This window comes from Anolis sagrei, chromosome 3, assembly GCF_037176765.1.
Source record: "Anolis sagrei isolate rAnoSag1 chromosome 3, rAnoSag1.mat, whole genome shotgun sequence".
NCBI lineage: Eukaryota > Metazoa > Chordata > Lepidosauria > Squamata > Dactyloidae > Anolis > Anolis sagrei.
Window position 1 is genome coordinate 164735830 of NC_090023.1, and position 23921 is coordinate 164759750.

Sequence of the window (23921 nt, forward strand, 5' to 3'; positions counted from 1 at the left end):
AGGGAAGACAGTTACATTTGGACTGATTGTAATGAAGCATGGAGCGATACATATAAGCATGCATGCAGAATGGCTTATTAATTATATAATATATGGCAAATACATGAGATGACAACAGTAATTGATTTAGGAATGTATTAATGAATGTAATTTTCGTAGAGGAAACAACAAATCTGTAGTTGAAAAAGCCCCACTAGAATAGCAGGTCTATTGCTTATTATCATTTTAAATGAATAGCCTGCTATACACATTGTTGAAAGTTTACAGTGACTGGATCTCCAATCATTTTAATGATTTGTTTTGTAACTAGCAAATTTTTGATAATACCAAATAGCTGAATATGGTATAGATTGTTGCTGAATAGATTGGTTCTACCTGGCTGGATGTCAATACTAGAATTTGGTAACAAAAATTTCATCTCTGCTCTTTTTAAAGTCATTCACCATGTATAAATAGTAAAGAATAAGATAACATTGATCAACAGGCAAGTTTTCCAATAAGCCTCTTCCACAAGAACAGGCTTGATTATTTTGATAATCTCTTTCACAATATATGTTCTCCCAAAGATATACTAACTTGCCTTGTATTAGGAATGTGGTGCATAATCCTAGATACTTCAATTTAGTCACTGCACTCTGAGAATGCAGCTATTTTAGAAATGGAAATGAATCTCAATGACAACATCAAGGTATAACACACTCTTAAAACACAGCAGAGGCAAAATCTAACATTAGAAGGATGTACATCAGAAGCTACAGATTGGGGAGGATCTAGATATAAATTTCAGGAACAGCAAAACTATAAAGATGAGAGGACTCAGATGAGTAAGGAGATCTTGGAGATCTTGGAGACTGAGGCGATCTTGGTGACATGGGTACAATCAGAAACACTGATCAAATAAAAAGAGAAAAGAAAAGATAGGCAATGAACATGAGAGCACAACAATCTTCTAGGACAGGGATGGCCAACTGGGGACTATGAGCCACATCCAGCCTTAAAACAACTGAATATGGTCTACCAAATGTTAACCTAATATTTTCCCACAGCAAATGTCAAGAGCATATTGGAAAGGCAGAAAAGAGCTGCCAGTTAGCTTCTTAAGACATGTTTCCAGAAAATTTCATCTGTCTAGCAGTCCATGAGTTATTCTCAACCTGTGAGTACTCAGGTGTTTTGTCCTACAATTCCCAGAAATCCTAACCAGTTTACCAGTTGTTAGGATTTCTGGAAGTCGAAGACCAAAATATCCGGGGATTCACAGGCTGAGAACCACTGGTCTAAGTGTTTTACTGCCATTACACAATTTTATCAACATAATGCCAACTTTGTTATAAAACCTGGGCATCCATGATAATTTAGACCAGGGGTCCTCAAACTTTTTAAACAGAAGGCCAGGTCACAGTCCCTCAAACTCTTGGAGGGCCGGATTATAATTTGGAAAAAAAAGAGAGAATGAATTCCTATGCACACTGCACATATTTTGTCTGTAGTGCAAAAAACACTTAAAAACAATACAATAATGAAAATGAAGAACAATTTAACATATATAATTTAACAAATATAAACTTATTAGTATTTCAATGGGAAGTGTGGGCCTGCTTTTGGCTGATGTGATACGATTGTTGTTTGTTTTTAAGTTATTTCAGACTTAGGTTGACCTTTAATGAGGGCCAGGTAAATGACCTTGGAGGGCCGTATCTGGACCCCGGGCCTTAGTTTGTGGACTCCTGGTTTAGACTGTTTGAAAAGTGTTTAAAATGCCAATAATACTGGCTGGATAAATAGCGTGGCTACAAGAAATACAAAAGTTGTCCATCTCTGCACTAGTAGTTAGACTGAACACACAGACACATGAAATGACACGTTAACTATATTCCCACATGTATTTATTCATTTATGAGACCCCAGCTCACAAAAATCAGGGCAGCTTACAAAACATTAGAGCGGCTCACAAAACAAGGATGTATGTGTAAATATTAGGCTGGACAGCTTGAGAAAGCGAAGGAAAAAAGAGTTTATTGTTAAGTTGTGCCATCTAGAGAGTAATGTACACTAATGAGTTCTTGCTGAATCAACTGAGAGAAAGGTAAATGTAGTCTGGTCTTGTTGAGGACAAGAAGCTTGAGGAAAGTTCAGAGGAGAGGAAGGACAGAAAGCAACAAAAGAGAAGCACATTCTCTTTGTAGGAAAGACATTTTGTCTTATGATCAAACTGCACAAGCAACATTTCAAGAGGAATTTCTTAAAATGTTCACAGAACTTATTTCTGTAGCGTGGTGATATTACTGCTGAGGGATGAATGAGCTCATAAGCTCTGCACACAGCCAGAAAATCCTTGCAGAAGGCAGCAAAACGGATATGTATTTTAAAAAAATAAGCATAAGAAAACATTCACAAGAACAGAATTATAATTATTTAGAAAAGAACATTTTATAAAAAGACACCTGAAATAATTAGAAAGCAACCTATCAACAGATTTTAAAAATGAAAAATAATATAAACACAGTTATATTTATAGCTCATTTCAAGAATAAATATCTTTACCACTGAAAAACAAAAATACATTTGAAGTATCTCGTTTTTACAGAATGGTTTCATCTCTCATTGTCTATGTTATAAGATAAAAATATTTCCTCCAGTCACACACTTGGAAGAAACAAATAATCAAGATGAAATTAGTTTGGTTTACCATCAACGGGATCATGGAAAACATTATTTTCGTCTGCAAAGCTCCTGGTGCCTGAAATGTTTCCATAATCAAATATTGGTCCTTCCAACAAGGTGACAATGTCAATCCGATTGATTTTTGTCAATACAGAAGTTAAGGCATCAGCTGTGGAGAGAAAAAAATTAAAAAATGATCCATGCAGAAGAATCCACATTCAACCCCCAGCATCTCCATAGAAAAAGAAATGGAGAAAGACTCTAAGAGACTGAAAACTGATGAAGTTTTTTCTGCATTAAAGTGAACTATAGGCTTCTATCTCAGCTTTATCATTTTTTAAAAAATAGAAGATAAACACAGCAATTTGCCATCCTATGGATCCAATTTTTTTTTGTATAATCAGTAAAATGTGGGTATATGCACACACAAAGGGTTCCTAAACACGCATGGAGCTCCAACATCCAAAAAGGCTTATGTAAAATGGACAAAAAGAGCTCTACATTGCACTAGTGGAAGTAATAAGATTCTATATGCTTATGTTAAGTTTATCCTGACATGTTCATGTCATATATGGTCAAATGTAATCTGATCATTTATTCCTTGATCATAACAAATCCTGACTTACTGATGAATTGATTACACCAGGGGTCCACAAACATTTTAAACAGAGGGCCAGGACACAGTCTCTCAAACTGTTGGAGGGCCAGATTATAATTTGAAAAAAACATGAATGAATTCCTATGCACACTTCACATATTTTATTTGTAGTGCAAAAAACACTTAAATGAAATACAATAATTAAAATGAAGAACAATTTTAACAAATATAAACTTATTAGTATTTCAATGGGAAGTGTGGGCCTGCTTTTGGCTGATGAGATAGGATTGTTGTTGTTGTTGTTGTTGTTGTTGTTGTTGTTGTGCGCTTTCAAGTAATTTCAGACTTAGGTTGAACCTGAGCGAGGGCCGGGTAAATGACCTTGGAGGGCCGTATCCGGCCCCTGGGCCTTAGTTTGAGGACCCCTGGATTACACTATGTAACATGACTTTTTCTTCCTGGGTTATAAATGTCATTTCCTAATTGATTACATCATAAAAACACAGAAAAAGTTTATCAAACTACAAAAAAAACAGACAAAAACTTAAGAAATAAGGAGAAAATTATGGAAGTAATTACACTCCTAGATGTTAAGGAGTGGAAAAAAATCATAAATCAAAACCGCATATGCAAGTTATTTGTTTGAAGAGGTCTGGAGTAGGTGCTGTCTTTGTGAAAGTTCCATACAAAGACCTTAGTAATATTTATTTATTATTTATTTATTTACGCTATTTCTACCCCGCCCATATCACCCTGAAGGCGACTCAGTGCGGTGAACAAGTCGGCACAATTCGATGCCATATATAAAATACATACATGAACAAAAGTAAAAAAAAACTCAAACATTTAAAAGCATAAATACAACAAACGATAAAAAGTTTTAAAACTATGTCTTTGTGTTCAGTCCTCATCCATTCCATCGTCATAGCCGTTCCTAAGTCATTTTCTGATTCAAGTTTGTCTAAGTCAGTAGTTCTCAACCTGGGGTCCCCAGATGTTTTTGGCCTACAACTCCCAGAAATCCCAGCCAGTTTACTAGCTGTTAGGATTTCTGGGAGTTGAAGGCCAAAAACATCTGGGGACCCAAGGTTGAGAACCACTGGTCTAAGTTATACTGAGGTTCCAAAGGCTTGCTCAAAAAGCCAAGTTTTCAGGGGTTTTTTTAAAGGTCAGGAGGGAGGGGGACGATCTAATATCCCTAGGTAGGGAGTTCCACAGCCAAGGGGTCACCACAGAGAAGGCCCTATTTCTCATTCCTGCCAGACATGCTTGTGAAGCAGGCGGGATCTAGAAAAGGGCCTCCTCCGCCGATCTCAAATCCCTGATGGGTTCATAGGGGGAGATGCGTTCTGATAGATAAGCTGGGCTGGAACCATTTAGGGCTTTATAGCCAGCACTTTGAATTGTGCCCAGTAGCAAATTGGCAGCCAGTGGAGCTGACGCAACAGTTGTGTGCTCCCTGAGCATCGCTCCCATTAGCAACCCGGCTGCCACACGCTGGACCATTTGTAGCTTCTGAGCAGTTTTCAAAGGCAACCCCACATAGAGCGCATTGCAGTAATCTATACGGGATGTAACCAGAGCGTGGACCAATCAACAGGATTTTCTTGGAACCAATCAGATAAAGCTTTATAGAGATGTGGAGGTGAATTCTGCAAGATGGCAAATTAGTGATTTGATGTTCTATCAATTGAGTTTATTGAGGAAGAAATTTGACAGCAAGATTGGCATTCAGAAGGAAAGAGAAAACCTAGGCGGTATGCATGCCCAGATAATGGAAGATAAAAAATGATGACAACAGCTGATGAAGATCTGTGAAACTGCTGAGATGGACAAATTAACTAGGCTGACGAAGGAGAAATATTTGTCCAACTACAAGCAAGATTACGACTTTCTAACTCACTACTTATGATAATGAGGGCACGAGGAATTTGTTTAATGTAGGTTTTAGGCATTAGTAGAATGTTATCAAAAGTAGAAAAGTGTTTATATAATGGTATCTAGAAGGAACAGATTAAAGACCAAAAAATCAGCATATAGTGAGGGAGATGTCGTAGACTAGTTTTTGTCTGTTTATTAATATTGTTCTTTCTCTGCAGGTGTCCGTCCTTGTTTGTTTCATTTGTGTATTTACATTTTGTTATTTTCAGTAGGCTTTTAGTAGTAGGGTAGTATTAGTAGCGGTTAGAATTTAGATAAGTACCGTATATACTCGAGTATAAGCCGACCCGAATATAAGCCGAGGCACCTAATTTTACCACAAAAAAACTGGGAAAATGGATTGACTCGAATATAAGCCGAGAGTGGGAAATGCAGCAGCTACTGTTAAATTTCAAAATAAAAATACATACCAATAAAATTATATTAATTTAGGCATCAGTAGGTAAAATGCTTTTGAATATTTACATAAAACTATAATTCAAGATAAGACTATCCAACTCTGATTAAACCATTATTTTAACCTTCTTCAATGTAAATATGCTTACATGTTCTCCAATAATAATAAGTAGAGTAAAATAATAAATGTAATAATAACAATACAGTAAAATAATAAATGTAACAATAACAATAGAGTAAAATAATAAATGTAATATTAATAATAATAAAATAATAAATGTAATAATAATAACAACAACAACAAAGTAAAATAATAAATAACATTGACTCGAGTATAAGCTGGGGGAGACTTTTTCAGCCTAAAAAAAAGGACTGAAAAAATATGCTTATACTCGAGTATATACAGTAGTTCTTTTCAATAAATTTTAAAGTAAATAAATTTTTAAAAAATCAAAACTTGGAATTTGTGTAAACTTGCTTTTATTTGTTGTGTTTTTTGTCTTTAAATAAAAATTATTAAAGAAGATTATTTGTACTTGACATTACACCATGACCTATGTGATTTCAATATACATTGCTTATTCTATGATAATTCATTCACACCAATAAATTATCGCTTGATGTTGCAGATTATTTAGATCAGTGGTTCCCAACCTTTGGTCCTCCAGGTGTTTTGGACTTCAGCTCCTACAGTTCCTAACAGTTGGTAAACAGGATGGGATTTCTGGGAGTTGACGTCCAAAACAACTGGAGGACCAAAAGTTGGGAACCATTGATTTAGATTGATGTGTTGTCGAAGGACCTCACAACATCTGAGGATGCCTGCAATAGATGTGGGTGAAAAGTCAGGAAAGAATGCTTCTGGAACATGGCCATACAGTATGGAAAATTCACAGCAACCCAGATTTAGATTGAGCTGTGCCATACAAGAACTTCACAAAGTATAGACATACATTGTTGTTGTGTCCGTCAACTCATTCCTGACCTATGGTGACCCTATGACAAATCTATCAAAGGGATTTCTTGGCAAGATTTGTTCAGAAGATTGCCATTGCCTTCCTCCGAGACTATGGTATGTGCAACCTTACCCGTGGTTTTTATGGCTAAGTGGATATTTGACTCCTAGGTCCTCGAGTTGTAGCCCAATACACAAACCACTATACCATGCTGCGAGCCATAGACATACATATTTCTTAGGCTTGGGTAACCACGGAAAAATGTGGTTCTAAACTCGTTTTGTTTTTAGGGGACCCTTGCGTTTCGTTTTTTTTAATAATTCCGAAATTTTCCTTTTAAAAATTTCGAAATATACAAAATTTCGTATAATTACGAATCGATTCGTTAATGGTGGACGCGATTGTGCAATATGCTAAAAAAACCTCCAAATGGGACAGGGGGAACTTCTGAAGCTTCCCTCTCCCTCTGTTGTTGACTGTTGGTGTGATAAAACAAACAAGTATAAAACTTGCATCAGACATGCGAAAATAATTACGAAATAATTACAAAATATTTACGAAATAATTACGAAATAAATTGAAAAAATTGTTTCGAAACTAATTTACTCCTCACACTATTCCTGCATGGCTCAATATTGGATCGTAAGCTAATTTAAATACGAATTAATAATGAATTACGAAATTAACGAACGAAACCGCCCAAGCCTAATATTTATAAATAATTATTAATGTTAAACTTACTTGTAGCGTTTTTCCCATCTCTGATAACCCATTTCTTTAACAACATGAAGCTCTGAGCAATCAAAGAGTTTGGGTTTTCCACTCTGATTTGATTAATTTCATCAACAGAGAAATTCAGCTCTCTTGCAAGTTCTGCAATGTGGAAAAAAATGGGGAGGGAGAAGGAAGCAAAAATCTTATTTTGAATAATCTGTTTAATAGCTTTCATATATAAGCACATAAAACTTATAAAGAAGAGATGTTTGGATATTTAACCCTCTTTAATGTAATATTCTGTACACAGCACTCAAGGCAGAATGCTTTGGGGAAGAGCAGTTTTCCCACCCAATTTGAAGAACTTTGGGGTGTACCTTTCCTTGGTCAATATTACAAATTGGTATCCTTCGGTGACTTCAAGTAAACTTAGAATAATAGAATCATAAAGTTGGAAAAGACCACCTATGGGCCATTCAGTCCAACCCCCTGCTATGCAGGAAAAGCACCATCAGATTACCCCTGAGATGGCCATCCAGCATCTGTTTAAAAGCCTCCAAGGAAAGAGCTTCTACCACACCAAAGTATGGTGGCCTCATCCTAGGGGTTTATTGGAAAGAGTTATTCAAAGGTTTGCCATTGCCTTCCTCAAAGGCTGGGAGAATATAACTTGCTGAAGGTCACCTGATGGGTATCTGTATCAGAACACAGATTTGAACAGCAGTGATCTTGAATCTAGTCCAACACTGAAATTACTACACCACAATGGATCCTAATATCTCTCTCCATAGAATTCCATTGTCTGTTGTTTAGCATCAGCAGCCAGTAACTGATGACATCACAGTAGCCAGTAGACTTTCTGACATAGAAACACATTAGCTTCATTTCAAACTTCCATAACTGATGTTCCATGAATAAATCATGCACTTTCTGTAGACTTTCCATCTCTGTCCCTTTTTCACTTGGATGGATATAGACTATGGAAGAGTATAAGGTATGTGGTAGGCAATTCCACCTATTGAGTTAAAAATAAAACCCCTTCCATGTGTCAACAGAGCAATTTTCTGCTCTCTTTTAATGAAGTCTTCACACAAACTTGTCTCTAGATCACTATACTGTATTGTTTAAAAGCAGTTGCTATATACAAGATGGTAAACCAGTGGTTCTCAACCTTCCTAATGCTGTGACCCCTTAGTACAGTTCTTCATGTTGTGGTGACCCCCAACCATAACATTATTTTCATTACTACTTCATAACTGTCATTTTGAATCGTCATGTAAATACCTGATATGTAGGATGTATTTTCATTCACTGGACCAAATTCGACACCAAATTTGACACAAATACCCAATATGCCGAAATTTGAATACTGGTGGGATCGGGAAAGGGGGAGTCATTTTGTCATTTGGGAGTTGTAGTTCACCTACATCCAGAGAGCACTGTGGACTCTAATAATGGATCTGGATGGATCTGGACCAACTTGGCATGAATATTCAATATGCCCAAATGTGAATACTGCTTGGGAAAAATAGACCTTGACATTTGGGAGTTGTGGTTACTGGGATTTATAGTTCACCTGCAATCAAAGAGGAATCTGAACTCCACTAACGATGGAATTGATCCAAACTTGGCACACAGAACTCCCATGGCCAACAGAAAATATTGAAAGGGTGTGGTGGGCATTGGCCATGAGTTTGGGAGTTGGAGTTCACATACCTCCAGAGAGCACTGTGGACTCGAACAATGATGGATCTGGACCAAACTTGACATGAGTACTTAATATGCCCAAATGTGAACAGTGGTGGAGCTTGGGGAAAATATACCTTGACATTTGAGAGTTGTAGTTGCTGTAATTTATAGTTCACCTACAATCAAAGAGCCTTCTGAACCCCACCAATGATAGAATTATGCCAAACTTCCCACACAGAACTCCCATAACCAATGGAAAATACTGGAGGGATTTGGGATGAATTGACAGTGATTTAGGGATCTGGAGAGCACTGTGAACCCAAACAACTATGCCAAAGGGGTTCTGAGGACCATCAGAAATATGTGTTTTCTGATGGTCTTCAGTGACCCCTCTGAAACCCCCTCGCGACCCCCCCCCCAGGGGTCCTGACCCCCAGGTTGAGAAACACTGTGGTAAACCTTACCCACATACATACATTTATTTATTTATTATTTATTTAAAACATTTCTATTCCGCCCTTCTCTCCCTGAAGGGGACTCAGAGCAGAGCACAGCATATACACGGCAAGCATTCAATGCCTGGATACAATACATAAACATTAAACATGCAGTGACTCAAAGTACAAAAGAGCATTCTAGTTTCTATGTTGATGTCACATCATAAAATCATACCTGTCCAACTAAGTCCCAGGTGATCAGCCACTATTGCCATCCTTATATCTGTCCGTTCACATGGACTCTGTGGACCTGTGGTTTATAATTTCTGGATTAAAATGAGGTTGTGAAAGAATTTTCATCACTGACTAAAAGTATTTGACTACGTTGTGGTATGTTAGCTAGTGCTCTGATCAATTACCAAAAATGACTGAGTGCCCTCAAAATCCTACAAAATATCTATATTTATATATTTATATTTATAGATATATATATTTTGATAAGATATATTTTGATAGCTATATTATCACAAATTTGAAAATTTTCACTTTTGTAAGGCCACGTGTCAAACTACATGATGTTGTGTAAATGAAACCAAACATGCTGACAATCAATGTACTAAATTTCTCAACAGTGGTTTAACTACTGATGGATACAAGATGGAAAAAAATCCGTCAGTATTTAAAAGAAAAAAAAGTTTATTTTGACAACATGAAATTTTTGCTTGTCAAAGTAAAATCTTCTAACACCGAATTACTACATGGATGTCTTTGGCATGCTGTGCTAGCTGTTTGTCTACTTTCATTTAAGCCTTCATTTAAAAAGAAGAAAGAAGGTATAAAAGACAGCACATACAGATGACAATGACATAATGAGAACTACGGTAAGTCACTTCACAGGCAATCACAACAGTTCATGCACTAGGATCAACAAGTTGAAAATTTTACAAACTAGGCTTGATCTCCACGAGGTGAGCCCCGAGAGCTCGAGAAACCTGACTCCCTCCATTCTCACCAGTCCTTCTCTTACTCCTCCTCCTCCTCTCACTGTCGGATTTTTCACTCTTTGATTTTAAAGATGCTGCCTCTGTTTTCATATCTCTAGCAGGCTTCGTTGTAATGGAAGGCTGGAAAACTTGAGTGGCTTCAGACAAGGATGTGTTTCTTGATGTACTGTCTTCTTCTTCATCGTCATCATCAGATACCTCTGTCTGCATCTTTTTATCTTCATCCGACAGACGGTCCACCAGCTTTAAAGCCTCACCACTAATTCCCTTAAAATATTCAATAGAATGCTTACATACCTCCCTAAGCTGACTCTGCTTTACTTTAACTGTTGCTGTCGCCGTGTTTGATATGGTGGTAGATCTTACCTTTAATGGTAATTTAGAAGGAAGTGGTTTGCCTTTGCTTCTCTCTAGCTGCTCTTGGTTTTGAGTTGCTGAGGATTTCCTAACTACGACTAAATTTTGCCTTTGTGTATTTTTTACAGGAATCTTTGACCTTACTTCTACATGTGGAGATGAGCTGTTTTGTTTTCTTTTCTCAACTTTACTTTCTTGTCTGACTTTACTCACTTTGTAGGTTTGGCTACTGCTAAGTGGAATGGCTTCTTTTGCTGAGGTAGCCTTTATGGGAAGTTTTGATCTTACTCTATTCCCTACAGCCTCTGGTGGCTTGTGTTCTCCATGTATTTTTTGCTTACAGTGTTCGTGTGCTGTGCCTTTACCATTCCCTGAAGTGTTTTTCATTGGGCTAGCTTTCTGTGTGGGACACTTTGCCTCAAAATCTTCATTTAGTACTCTTTTACAGGTTATACTACTGGTAGGTATGGTGGATGGATCCAAATTGTTGTTGTTATTAAAATTATCTTTTTGGAAATCATGCTTTTCTGTCTCCCTAACACTTGGCTGGCTAACTATCGCTGTATTTGCAACCTCCTCTATGGTTTCACATTCTAACCCCTGAGCACCTGGTGTCACAGCCTCTAGCTTATCTGCCACTTCTCCAGAGGCATCTTTCTTCAGCGTCATGGTGGAAGCAGAAATTCCCATTTTAATAGGTGCACGCAATTTGGGATCAACTTTAGAAGAATTAACAGTGGCTGATGATTTCTCCGGAGAGTTACTACCCGATGTTGCTTCCAGACAATCTCCACTGGCCTGGATGATGAGCTTATGTTCAACTTCTGGTATTTCTACTTCTCTCTCTATGTTTTGTTCTACAGTTTTGTCCCCTGACTGTGGTTGTGTGATGGCAGTGACTTTATTTGTATCCCCTTCCCCCTTGTCCCCTGACTTCCCTTCAGAAGTATGCTCACCAATCTGAAAAAATTGGAGTCTCTCTTCAACAAAATCCCTCTTGCTCATGTCAATTGCGCCACTGCGAGTCATCTCAAACATCTTCCCTTCGTGAAATGGGAAGGGGTTGGGCTCACTAGTAGGTGTACTTTCATCAGTTGGTGTTCGGGCTGGTGTTGTGTCAGGGGTTGTTGCTTGAGATCTGTCTTCGACAGCAAGGCCAAACGGCTTAGATTCATCCTCTTTGGATTTTGACTCAAAAACTTCATCGTCACCACGATTATTGGGCCAAGGGTCAAAATCTAGGCTTTTTGTGGCTACTGTCTTAAAAGGGGTTGCAAACTCTTCATCTACTTTGTAACTAAAATATGTGTCAGGAAACACAGTCCTGTCAGGATGCCTGCCTTCCAGAGTAAAAAATTGTGCACCTGACTTTTGCTCAGTCTTATTGCCACTTTTTTCAGATGCTGGACATTTTGACAATAGCTTGTTTTCTTCAGTGCTGACTTTTTCCTCCTCCTCAATAACTTCCAGCTTGCTTTGGCTAAAGCACCGGTCAGTCTGTTTCAAAATGCCTTCTGTAGCCCATATCTCCTTCTTGATTTCAACTGCTGGACCTGCAAGTTTGGAATCACTTTCAGTCAGACCATCATCTTCATCTTGCAGGTCATACCCATCAAGGGAATCTATTTCAGTTGCATCTGTGTCATGGGAGAATTCTGCAGTGGTCGCTATGGAACACTCCGTAATAGACTGGTCATTGTTCCCATTTTGTGCAATATCATTCTGGGGAGAATCAAGGCCAAGATCAAACTCACTAGATTTCCCTGTCTCCTTCTTTTCGGATGATTTCTGTTTGATGGCTTCTTTCTGGTCATGTTCCATGTCACTCAGTTTAAACATATATCTTTTAATTGGAATGGGTTGATAGAGGGATTCATCATCACTAGAGTCACTGAAATCTTCTCCTGGTGGGACTGGAGAAGGTGGCTGCACTCTTATGACTGGTTCAGCCAAATGAAATTTGTCAAGTTCATCCTGTAGGTTGACTTCGATCATCTCCATCTCACTCTCAGAGGAGTGGCGGTGCTTTTCTGATTCTGTTTGATCGGCATCTAATGGAGGAGGTGGTGGGAATTCAATGTAGGCAACCCTATTTCCCTTGTGTCTTTTATTAGAATCCCTGTCTAGATTACTGGGCAAGACTTTGTCAATTTTGGGTGGCTCTACAGTTATCTGTTTTACAGAGGTTGATCTAGCCTCTGCCTCCTCCTCTGATTCTTCAGAAACCTCTGGGATAGGACTGGGTTTGCCTGGTATATAAGCTATAAGTGAATCTGGTGTTTTAGATGTAAACTCATAACTCACTTCTTCTGAACTGGGTGTCTCAGGAGTTAAGGGGCTTTTCCCAGAGCTATCCATGAAGGACACCTGCTCTAACGTGTCATCTTCTGGACTACCTTGAGGAGAAGGAAGTTGCTTCTGCTGCCTAGTTGTATAAAAGCCCCCCTTGGTCTCCTGCACTGTTTTACTTTCCTGGCTCACCATTTTTTTGATGCTTCCTTGTTGCACTTCCCTTTCATATTGCCTCCCTACTTGAACAAAACTAACATAAACAGGCAGGGTTTTTATCTCTTTTGTTCCCTCAGCTGTTGCCAAAGGGGCAGATCTCACCAAACTGTCACCATGAATGGGGTCTGAGTCCCGTGAGGGAGATTCCTTTCCTGGGCTCATTTCTAAAGAGTCAGGTGATTTGCTAGGGGACAGTTCAGCATCCTCCACAGGAGGACTTAATTTGGAATAACCATGTTGCCTGCTGCTACCCAGACAAAATTCTGAATACTTAGTTTTATCATGCTCTGTATATTCAAAATGTCTCTCGGTTCTTTCCTTAGCCATACTGACATGGGCTACTTTAGCTGACAGTTCATGTCCTGCCGTTTTGGTCTGTTCTTGAGTGCCATCAAGAACACCAGCTGATAGCATTCTTTTTTCTTCAGAAATTCTGACTGGAATGTGAGATGTAGTCAATGATTCTTTTTTCTTTAAAGTTTTATCCACTGTTTCACTGGGGCATTCCCCTTCTCTGACAAAATATTCTCTATAAAGGACCTTTTTGGATGGAGATTTTACAGTCATTTCCTTCACCTCTTTTGAAGAGGATCCATTTGATGACATTTTATGCTCATGCTGTTTCACAGCAATAAGTTCATTGTCTTTGACCATATCTGTTGTCTCAGGATGGTCAATGTGATTTTCTTTCACTGCATCCTGAACCAGGACGTGGGAAAGTTTTTCTTTTTGTGTTTTGTGGGCAGACGTCCCAGGACTTTCCCATGTTCTATAGATCTTCTTATCCCAATGCCCCTTGACTGGTGCAGTTTCAGAAGTTGTGCTGTATGCCAAACCTTTCACCTTCTGCTCTGCAAAAGTGTCTGGAACATTTTTACTTGGGATTTCGCTTCTGTGTTTGACTACATCTGAAGAAGAAGCATCTTCTACAGCTTTGACTTTACTCTGGGCGGTTTCTTTTAATTTGCTAGCAGAAGGTTCTTTCTGTAACGTTAGATTGCCATCTGTAAGGTCTCTCTCTTTTGCATGCTTTTCTCTGGCATAAAATTGATAGACTGGGAGCTTGCTGTCTTGCAATTTCTTCACTGGGATTTTAGACTGAGGATCTTGCTTCTTATCTTCTTGAAGCTGCTCCTTATTCTTTGAGCCTATGCTCTGTTCAAACTTCAGCCTAATAGAACTGAGTTTGGATTGCTTCAGTTGAAATCCAGTTGGCAAAGCTTCAGGTGTCCTACCTTTTTGAGCAATTCCTTTTTGTTCCGTTGACCGCTTAGACTCCTCAGTCTGTTGCATGAGAGCTCTTCTCTCAGGGCTGCTAGGCAAACTTGCTGCCCTTCTTTCATCATTTTTTGGGAAGCCCTTTCCATCACGGCCATAGAGTCCTTCTCTAGTCCAATCATCCTTTGAACGTTGAAAGTCAGAAACTGCCCCCTTTTCAGGGCTGCTGGTAGCTGATCTGTGGCCTGACTGAGCATCTTTCCCATGTCCTTTCTGTTGCTTTTTCTCAGGTGATTGCAATTCAACATTCAATTTTTCTGTTTTGTCCCGGAAGAACTGTGATACTTCTGTCAGCTTTTCTTCTGCCTCCTTAACAGTCCTGTCCACCCTGTCTTCATACATCAACTTTTCTCTACCTCTATCTAACCTGTTCTCAGTAAAGCGCATCCACATTGCATGTTTTGGACTACTAACATCTCCGGTATAATGTAAAACTGTCACTTTATCATAATGGTCATCCTTAGATATTTTACCTACGCCATTTTCTGATATATCTTTAGAGGTTTTAGTGAAGATTTCTTTTGGGGGAATTGTGGTTATTTTCTCTCTGTATCGTTTATCAGGCCCCTGTGAGTCTGAGCTATGGGGTAGGATATGATCAGTAACGGACTCCTCAGTATCAGAGTGATACTGAGGAGTATCAGAGTGATACTGAGGAGTCACAACATCTAACTTTTCTGAGAGAAGCATTTTCTCAGCAAACCGGTAAGACTCCCCTCTTAGTTCTGATAACTCATCATCATGGTACTCTACTGAATGTTGACTCAAAAGCTTCAGAGTTTTGTACGAGTCATCAGACATAAGTTGGGCAGAATTAGGGCGACTGTCTTCTTCCTGAGACACAGGAGTGTTTACTCTAGACTCCAGAAAAGAAGGCAGTGACTCTTCTCCTGTAAGTTCTTCTTCTTCTTGCTGACCTTGTTCATCTGAACAAGGAAAAGCCTCGTGTTTTTCCAAATCACTATGAGGCAAGTCTTTTTGATAAACATACATTTCTTTCTCAGGACGCTTTTTTGTTTCTCTAATAATGACTTCAGTAGGTTCAGCCTCATTACCTTTTTCAATATGGACTTCTATTATACGCTCCAGTTTGGGTTTCATTTTGCTGTCCTTTTCTGTACGTTGCGGTGCAATTTCAGTAGACCTGCTAGCATCTGGTGTTACCGTAGACTTATGTTCAAACAGACCTGCCAATTCTTTGGAAGGATCACGTCCTGACTGAAAAGCTTTCATTATATCACGAACAGACATTGTTTCTTCAATTCTTTCTGAAGAACTCTCAGTGCCTGGAGGTTTGTGATAAACCATTCTGGTTGTAGTAGTTATATGAGTTTCTTCTTTCACCCGGACACCTTTACCAAGAACACTCTTGTGCTCATCGTCATCACTGCTGGCTTTCATTTGAAATGCTTTCACTTTATCTTTGATAGATCCTCCATTTGGCCGGACTTCCAGCTCCATAAAAGTGGGTGCTGTTTTGGGAGATGGCAGCTCTTCTGTTTGTGGTTCAGGAACCTCTTCTGGTGAAGGTTCATAGCTACGGATAACATGAACCACTTCAGTTCTTGTCTCTGTAATGACAGGAGGAATTGGTACATCATGAAAAAGTGGTTTGGGCCCTGTACTTTCTGCACTTTGTGGGGCTGAAGGCGTTTTCTCACTTCTTGTTTCAAAGCCACTGTCGGATAAAGGACTTTTGTCTTGGTCATGTTGAGAAAAGTCATCTGGAGATTCCAAAATGGTATCAGTTCCAAAAAAGGAATCTGCAATTTTACACAACTCTTTCTCTGATGTAGAAGGCCTCATAGAGGCTGGAGGCATTTTAAGTTTGTGTTCTTGCAATGCAATGGCTGGTTTCAAGACTCTTTTTTGTCTTTCTTCACCTTCTCTTTTCCCTTCTTCAAATTTGTACTTTAAACTTGCCAGTGAACTGCTACCAATATCATTTGTCAAATAATCAATGACTTTAGTCAAGTTATAATCCTTTTCAGATACAGCCTTTGCTTTAATCTGCATCTTTTCAGGAATACATATAGGAGGACATGTCATGCCTTGCCTTCTTGCTTCATCAATCTCATCTGCACTGAACTCTACCCATTCATCCTCAGAGGAGGGTCCTTCATCACTTTTGGATAGCTTGGTTGATTGTTTGTCTAAATACACACCTTGTGTCAGTATCTCACTAACTTTCACTAGGCCCTCTTTTACTTTCTGAACAATTTCTAAAGGTTCTTCTTCACCTATTCTATCATCTTTTGTTAGTTCTGGATGGAATGCCTTGTCCTCGATTACATCTGTCTGCAATACTGCTTTCATTCTTATTAGGTCCTCTTTCATGTCAGTCACATCTTTTAATATCTCCTGACTAGAAGATAAAGAAGATGGTGTGGACAACCTAAGAGCAGAGGGTGCTAAAAACAAGGATGATTTTATAGAAGATGAGGTTCGGGTAAAGTGAGGCTGTGTGCGTGTCTCTGTAGTCAATGTTTTAATAGGCGAGAGCAACGCCGCTGCCGATTTTGTAAGGGAAGATGATTCTGGGAGCTTCTTTAGTGCTGGTTCAGACAAAACATTGACTACAGAATATACTGGCACTGTGATTGTTGATGAGGTTACTGACGAGGTAGTTGCTGATATTGACCCAAGAGATGTGTACAGTACACCTGCAGAAGGAGTTCTTATTGACTGAAAGGCTGATGGAGTTGAAGACACGTGTGACCTGAGTGGAGAAAATGGCATTGCAGTAGTGGCTGGAAGTATTTTCTCAACGGCATCAGTGGCTGCATTAACAGCACAACTTGCAGAACTGGAGGCTGCAGTAATCTTGTCTTGAAATGTGGCAGTGGCTTTGGATCCATTGATCAAACTGGCAGGGGACGGATATTTCAAAGGTGACATGGATCCGTTAACCATTGCTACCTCTGTATGCCCAATTGTGTGTTTCGCAGGGGATGTGAGGGATGAAGTCATTGTGACTTTAGATGGTGAAACAGCATCAACTGCCGACTTAGCAGGAGACACCACTGATTTTAAAGGTGAAGATAAAAGCGGTGATGCTGATGTGATGATTGATTTAAATGGCAAACTTGAAGAGTACATGTTAATGTTCGATTTAGGAGATGCTGGCGGCGTCATGGTAATGGATGATCTCTCCAAAAGAGACCCAGCTGTAGTCACGGGAGATGTCCGAGAGGGAAATGTGGAAGCAGATGCCAGCCCTTTCAAACTAGTGGCTTCTGTGACTGCAGGAGCTCTGATGAAAGAACGAGAAGAAACTTGGCTATTGTATGGAGGTTTCGCAACCACAGTTTTTATTGGTGAGGAGATTGTCCGAAATGATCTAATTGGAGAAGCTACATCGCTAACAGATTTAACTGAAGATGTAGTTGAGGCTCCTAATGTGGATTTGATTGGTGAAGCAGAAGAACCCGACCATATTGATTTTAATGGGGATGCTGTTGGAGTGTTAGAGGACGAGCTTGATAGAGAAGTGAAGCCTGATTTATTTTGCCCAGGCACAGTGATTGGTGCTGTTGTCCATGACTGATAGGGTCTTGCTGAAAAGAATGGCTTGTATGAATAGGTAGCAGGTAGGGATCTTGTTGCTCCTGCACTTCGTTCAACTGTTTCTTAAATTGTTAAACCAAAAAGTATAACGTAAAAATTAACAAAAACAGTCGAAAAACAGAGAGACCAGAGAAGAAAATTGGTCAGTAAATGTTGTAATATTACAAAAAAAGCAAATACAACTGTTTGTATGAATTATAATGAAGTAGGTAAAATCAACAGCTAAACAGGAAGGGAAAATAGGAATGAGCCACATAATTATGGATGAACATGAAAACAACATGAAATGGGAAACAAAAAAAGCACAAGGCAACCAAGTTTGCAAACAATGGGGGAAAAAAACAGAAAACACTAAGGAGGAGTCCATAATGGTCCAAAGTAAAAGCCACAACCAAAAATTCTTCTCTTACTTCCTATTGACTTTCTGATGTGCTAATTTGAAATATGAAATATCTCATCTCGAGTTTGCCTGTTATCAGTATGCCTTTGCTTTGTGCAAATACCAAAATTGTCTTCTGGGAAATTTCTGTAATTATACCCTTAGCAGTTTCGTTAATACAGTGTATAATTGTATAGCAGTCCAGTTAATACAAAACAGTATAAACTTGTGCAAATGACATTGAGTAGCTAAAGTCTGCTTTGAAAACCACTTCGAACTATTTCATGCAGAACCCAAAATACTTTTAAAGTGACAGGCAATTGATGTGCAAATTGTGAAGCAACGGGAATAAAGTCAAATCTCTCTCTCTCCCATGCACATTTCGTATATGCTTCACGCTAACAAAGCCAATAAGAGCAAGAACTTTTCTAACTGAAGAACGAAAAGAAACACTTCTCATTTTGCATTTGTTGGGTTTTTTTTTTTTCATGCGGTATCCCTTTTCCTTGGTCAAACTTAAAAGAAAAAAGCTTCACATGAAATGGCTTTAATAAGCATTTGTCATACACAAAAAAATGGGGTAAAACAGTTGATGAAAAAACGTGAGCAGGCAAAGCAACCAAAAATTCACTCATGCAGTTTATCATGTCAAAACAAGCACATGGAATAGAACACTATGTACAGTGCATTTATGCAAAATACATAAAAGTTCAATTTTTCCACATGAGGCATTTTAAAAGAAGAGCACACTTTTTCTACTGGAATTAGTTTCTGGGTACCTTTTAAGGACAGTTTTCATAGCAATTCAAAGACGGGCGAGTGGGTAGTGAAGAGTACAAGCTTGGAACTTTTTAAAAAAGTGTGATTACTTAACATTTGTGTTTATAACCATGAATATTTAATGTTATTTATTACCGTACACTTAATTTTTGTTCTTTTTTTTCATCAGGGATAGCCCAACTCTATTGCCACTTGAGGTGAAAGTGAAACATTGCCATCTCTGCTACACTACCTATGGAAATTTCCCCCATTGAGGAGTTGAAGGAGAACTGTCATTTGCTCTCACCCTTGTTTGCTGGCCACTCCAATCCACAAAGGAGGAAAAATGATAGCCATAGCATTAGAAGATGTAGAACTCATTGCTGTGAGAGTGGAGACAGCAACAACCGAAGTGTCTACACAACCACTGAAAAGATCCGAGAACATGTTTTTTTATGAGAGGGGCAAAAATGCCCAGGAAAATTGATTTCTAAAGTTCAAGAGCCAAGCATTCATAAAAGATCGGACTCATAGAGCCACTACTTCCATGAGGACATCAGTTATCATTTCTTCTGTCCTTGGTGTAACAGCCTGAAGCTCTTGCAGATGTCACAATTTCCCTCTTTTCTGAATGGGAGGAGGTTGGCTCTTGGGTACGAGAACAGGGTGGGATGGAAAAAAGCCGTATTGCCACAAGAAAAGGAGGCATTTTCAGGGGTGGAGAGCTGTGTTGTCCTACAATTTAAGTGAGAAAGGGTTTACCACACTGAGGTAGGAAATGTAAGAAATTTGCCACCATTAGCACACTGCCAATGTTGTCAGTGAGTCCAATGATGGGACTGGCCAAGTTTTAGATACAGGTTGAATATTCGTTATCTGAAATGGTACATAATGTGATATCTTGGGAGATGGAACATAAAATTCATTGATGTTTCTTATATCCCTTATACCAGGGGTCCTCAAACTAAGGCCCGAGGGCCAGATATGGCCCTCCAAGGTCATTTACCCGGCCCTCGCACAGGGTCAATCTAAGTCTGACACTACTTGAAAGCACACAACAACAACAACAACAACCCTATCCCATCAGCCAAACTTCCCATTGAAATACTAAGAAGTTTATACTTCTTAAAATTGTTCTTCATTTTAACTATTGTATTGTTTTTTGCACTACAAATAAGATATGTGCAGTGTGCATAGCAATTCATTCATGTTTTTTAAAAATTATAATCCGGCCCTCCAACAGTTTGAGGGACTGTGACCTGGCCCTTTGTTTAAAGAGTTTGAGGACCCCTGCCTTATACACATAGCTGGAAGGATCGGGGCTTTGTAACTTTTCCTCTCAAGACTCCTTTTGGCCAGAGAAAAAATTACATGCTTCCTGTTATAAAATAGGCATTAAAAAAATTAACTGATAACAAAGCAGCATTTGCAAGGCTTGCAAAACAGGCTGATTTGATTTCTTATGGAGTAAAGTAGAGGCATCTTCTGAAGAGTCTACTGTAAACATTGCACAGCAGATAATAATAATAATAATAATAATAATAAACCTTTATTTGTACCCCGCTACCATCTCCCGAAGGACTCGGTGCGGCTTACAAGAGGCTGAGCCCAAACACAATAGTAAAAACAACAGCAACAACAAACAGCAAAATAACTCAGAAAACAAAGCAATAACATTGACAACATAGAATGACACAATTAAAAACAATGGCAGGGCCAAATGTAATAATTAAAATTAAAAGTGCTGGGCATGACCAGGTGGAGTGTTTTGGAGGGGGATGGGCATGCAGATATCCTAGATCTCTGATAATGTCTAGGAAAAAAATCAGGACCCCAACATTGAGCTAAGGGAACCCCATTTGGGGTTGGAACCCATAGTTTAAGAAGAAGGGGTATAGATAATCTATATAAATAAAAATGTAATGTTCGTTTGTGGGATTAACATAACTCAAAAACCACTGGACGAATTGACACCAAATTTGGACACAATGCACCTATCAGGCCAACGAGTGACCATCACTCATTAAAACCCTGAAAAACAAAGCAGAAGGGACTTAAAAGCCATAAAACAAAAATTACTGTACAACACATGCGCAAAACCACACACACACACACACATATATGCAAGCACACATATACACATACAAAACACATATACACAGACTGGGCCACAGCAACACGTGGCAGGGGATGGCTAGTATTTTAATAATTTTGTACATGAAACAAAATTTCATTAGAAATTAGAACCAATGGGATATTTTGGATTTTGGAATTCCAGATAAGGAATATTCAACCTTATAAATCCATCTTATTTTTACTGACTGAACTTATTGATATCACCGCTCTTGGTTTCAAAGTGTTTTTAATCAATTTCTTCAGACTGAGTATCAGCAATTCTCTTGTTTTTAATAATAACTGTTTTATAAGTTTCCTAGGGAGTACTGTATATACTCGAGTATAAGCCTAGTTTTTCAGCCCTTTTTTAAGGCTGAAAAAGGTCCCCCTCGGCTTATACTCGAGTCAAGGTTATTTATTATTTTACTCTATTATTATTATTATTATTATTTCATGTATTATTTTATTCTATTTATTATTATTACATTTATCATTTTACTCTATTATCATACATTTATTATTTTACTGTATAATTGTTGTTATTGCTACATTTATTATTTTATTCTTTTTATATTCAGGATTGTGGTGCAGCTGGCTGAGTGTCAGCTGCATTAAGATCACTCTGACCAAAAGGTCATGAGTTCGAAGCCAGCCCGGGTTGGAGTGGGTTTCCAACCAATTGTGTGTAGCCTGTTGTCGACCTTTGCAACCCGAAAGACAGTTGCATCTGCCAAGTAGGAAAATTAGGTACCACCTTAAAAAAATGTGTGGGGAGGCTAAATTAACTGATTTATGAGGCCATAAAGAAGACTCCAGCAAAGCATTCTGGCGGGGAAGCATGTGGGGAATGCGGAAGTGCTTCATCAGCGTCGCAGATGGACGATGAAAGCGCCAGCTCCCCTGGCGGCCAGAAAAAGTTAAATAGCCTCTGTGCATGTCTCTATATGTTTGTATGTCAAAATTTGGCATTGAATGTTTGCCATATATGTGTACACTGTAATCCGCCCTGAGTCCCCTACGGGGTGAGAAGGGCAGAATATAAAAGCTTTAAATAAATAAATATAAGTTATTATTGTTATTATTACATTTGTTATGTTGCTCTCTTTACTATTATTGGAAAGATATGTAAGCACATTTACATTGAAGAAGGTAAATAATCATTTAATCAGAGTTGGACAGTCTTATCTTAAATTACCATTTTTGTAAATATTCAAAAACATATAACCTACTGATTCCTCAATTAATGTAATTTAATTGGTATCTATTTTTATTTTGCAATTTACCAGTAGCTGCTGCATTTCCCATCCTCGGCTTATACTCGAGTCAATCCGTTTTCTCAGTTTTTTGTGGTAAAATTAGGTGCCTCAGCCTATATTTGGGTCAGCTTATACTTGAGTATATACGGTATTTTAGTAGATAAATAAGATATAAAATATCAAAAAATATTTCAAGTCACTGACTAGAACAGTCAGCTCTAGATGGCAATGGGTGGGTATGCCATCACCAATACCTTTGAATTCATACATTATCGGTGATGAGCAACCCAATTGTGAAATAGCAGGTAGATGCCCCTTCTTGATCTAGAAGCCAGCTTCACTGTTTTAGAAAATACTCCAGTAAAGTGGAAATCTAGCCTTCTGGACAAAAAAACATAAAATAAATTCAATACAATAAGTTTGAAAAGAATTTTGTCAGTGTGGCAATGGGAACTACTGAAGTGAAAGTTGCCAATCATTTGGCAACATGAACTCCTCCAATGGAATGAGAGCATTGGTTACATGTGCAGTTCTGTTCTGACCATACATGTCATTCTTTGATCCGTCAGTATATTACCCGTATTCCATTGCATAATAGTCGCACCACCATTTTTTGGGGGGCCCAACATGATATTTTTGTTTTCCTCGCAGAATAGTTGCACCCTCATTTGGGGCGGATTTTCCATCCCTTCCTTCTTTAGAGAAAGGAGGAAGGAGGGAAGATCTGAGCTCCAGAGACCTCCATTTCAGGTTTTTTAAACTGTCTTGCCTCAGAGGAAGGAACCTCCATTTTATAGTTTTTAAACTGCCTTGCCTTCAGAAAAAGAAGGAAGGGAAAATCAGTCCCAAATGGCTCTGCAGTTTAAAAAAAACCAAACAAACAGGAATGGACCTGTTTGTTTGAGGCAGGATGATAATAATAATAATAATAATAATAATAACAACAACAACTATTTCTTACCCGCCTCTCCTTGTGGCTCAAGGCGGGTTACCACATAGCTAAAAATATACAATGATAAACATTATATAAAAATACACATATTAAAACATATTTATATTTATATTAAACCCATATATTAATTACTTTGAGCAAAGTGAACACAAGATATGGTATTAAAATTCATAGTTAAAACTGACTGGGAAGGCATGCTGGAAGAGATGAGTCTTTTTTTTTTTTTTTGTCGTGTCAGGAGTGACTGCAAGTCGCTCCTGGTGTGAGAGAATTGGCCGTCTGCAAGGAGATGGGTCTTGAGATGTATTTTAATTTCTGACAGCTAATTTAGCTGTTGCATCTCTTCCACAG

At 38.5% G+C, this 23921-nt stretch overlaps 1 protein-coding gene across 3 annotated transcripts in view; it reads right to left on the reverse strand.

The window, feature by feature from the left end:
- ANK3 (ankyrin 3) overlaps positions 1-23921 on the reverse strand; it is a 719992-nt gene that overhangs the window by 23526 nt on the left and 672545 nt on the right. For 2 of the 3 annotated variants that reach the window (XM_067465652.1, XM_067465653.1), the window contains 4 exons: positions 10345-18171; positions 9631-9705; positions 7297-7428; positions 2690-2833 (listed from right to left, as the gene is read on the reverse strand). In XM_067465652.1, the coding sequence (XP_067321753.1) occupies positions 2690-2833; positions 7297-7428; positions 9631-9705; positions 10345-18171 (8178 nt within the window). Of the gene's footprint in view, positions 1-11; positions 890-2689; positions 2834-7296; positions 7429-9630; positions 9706-10344; positions 18172-23921 lie in introns of those variants that run through there. The other variant, XM_067465654.1, reaches the window with a different exon arrangement.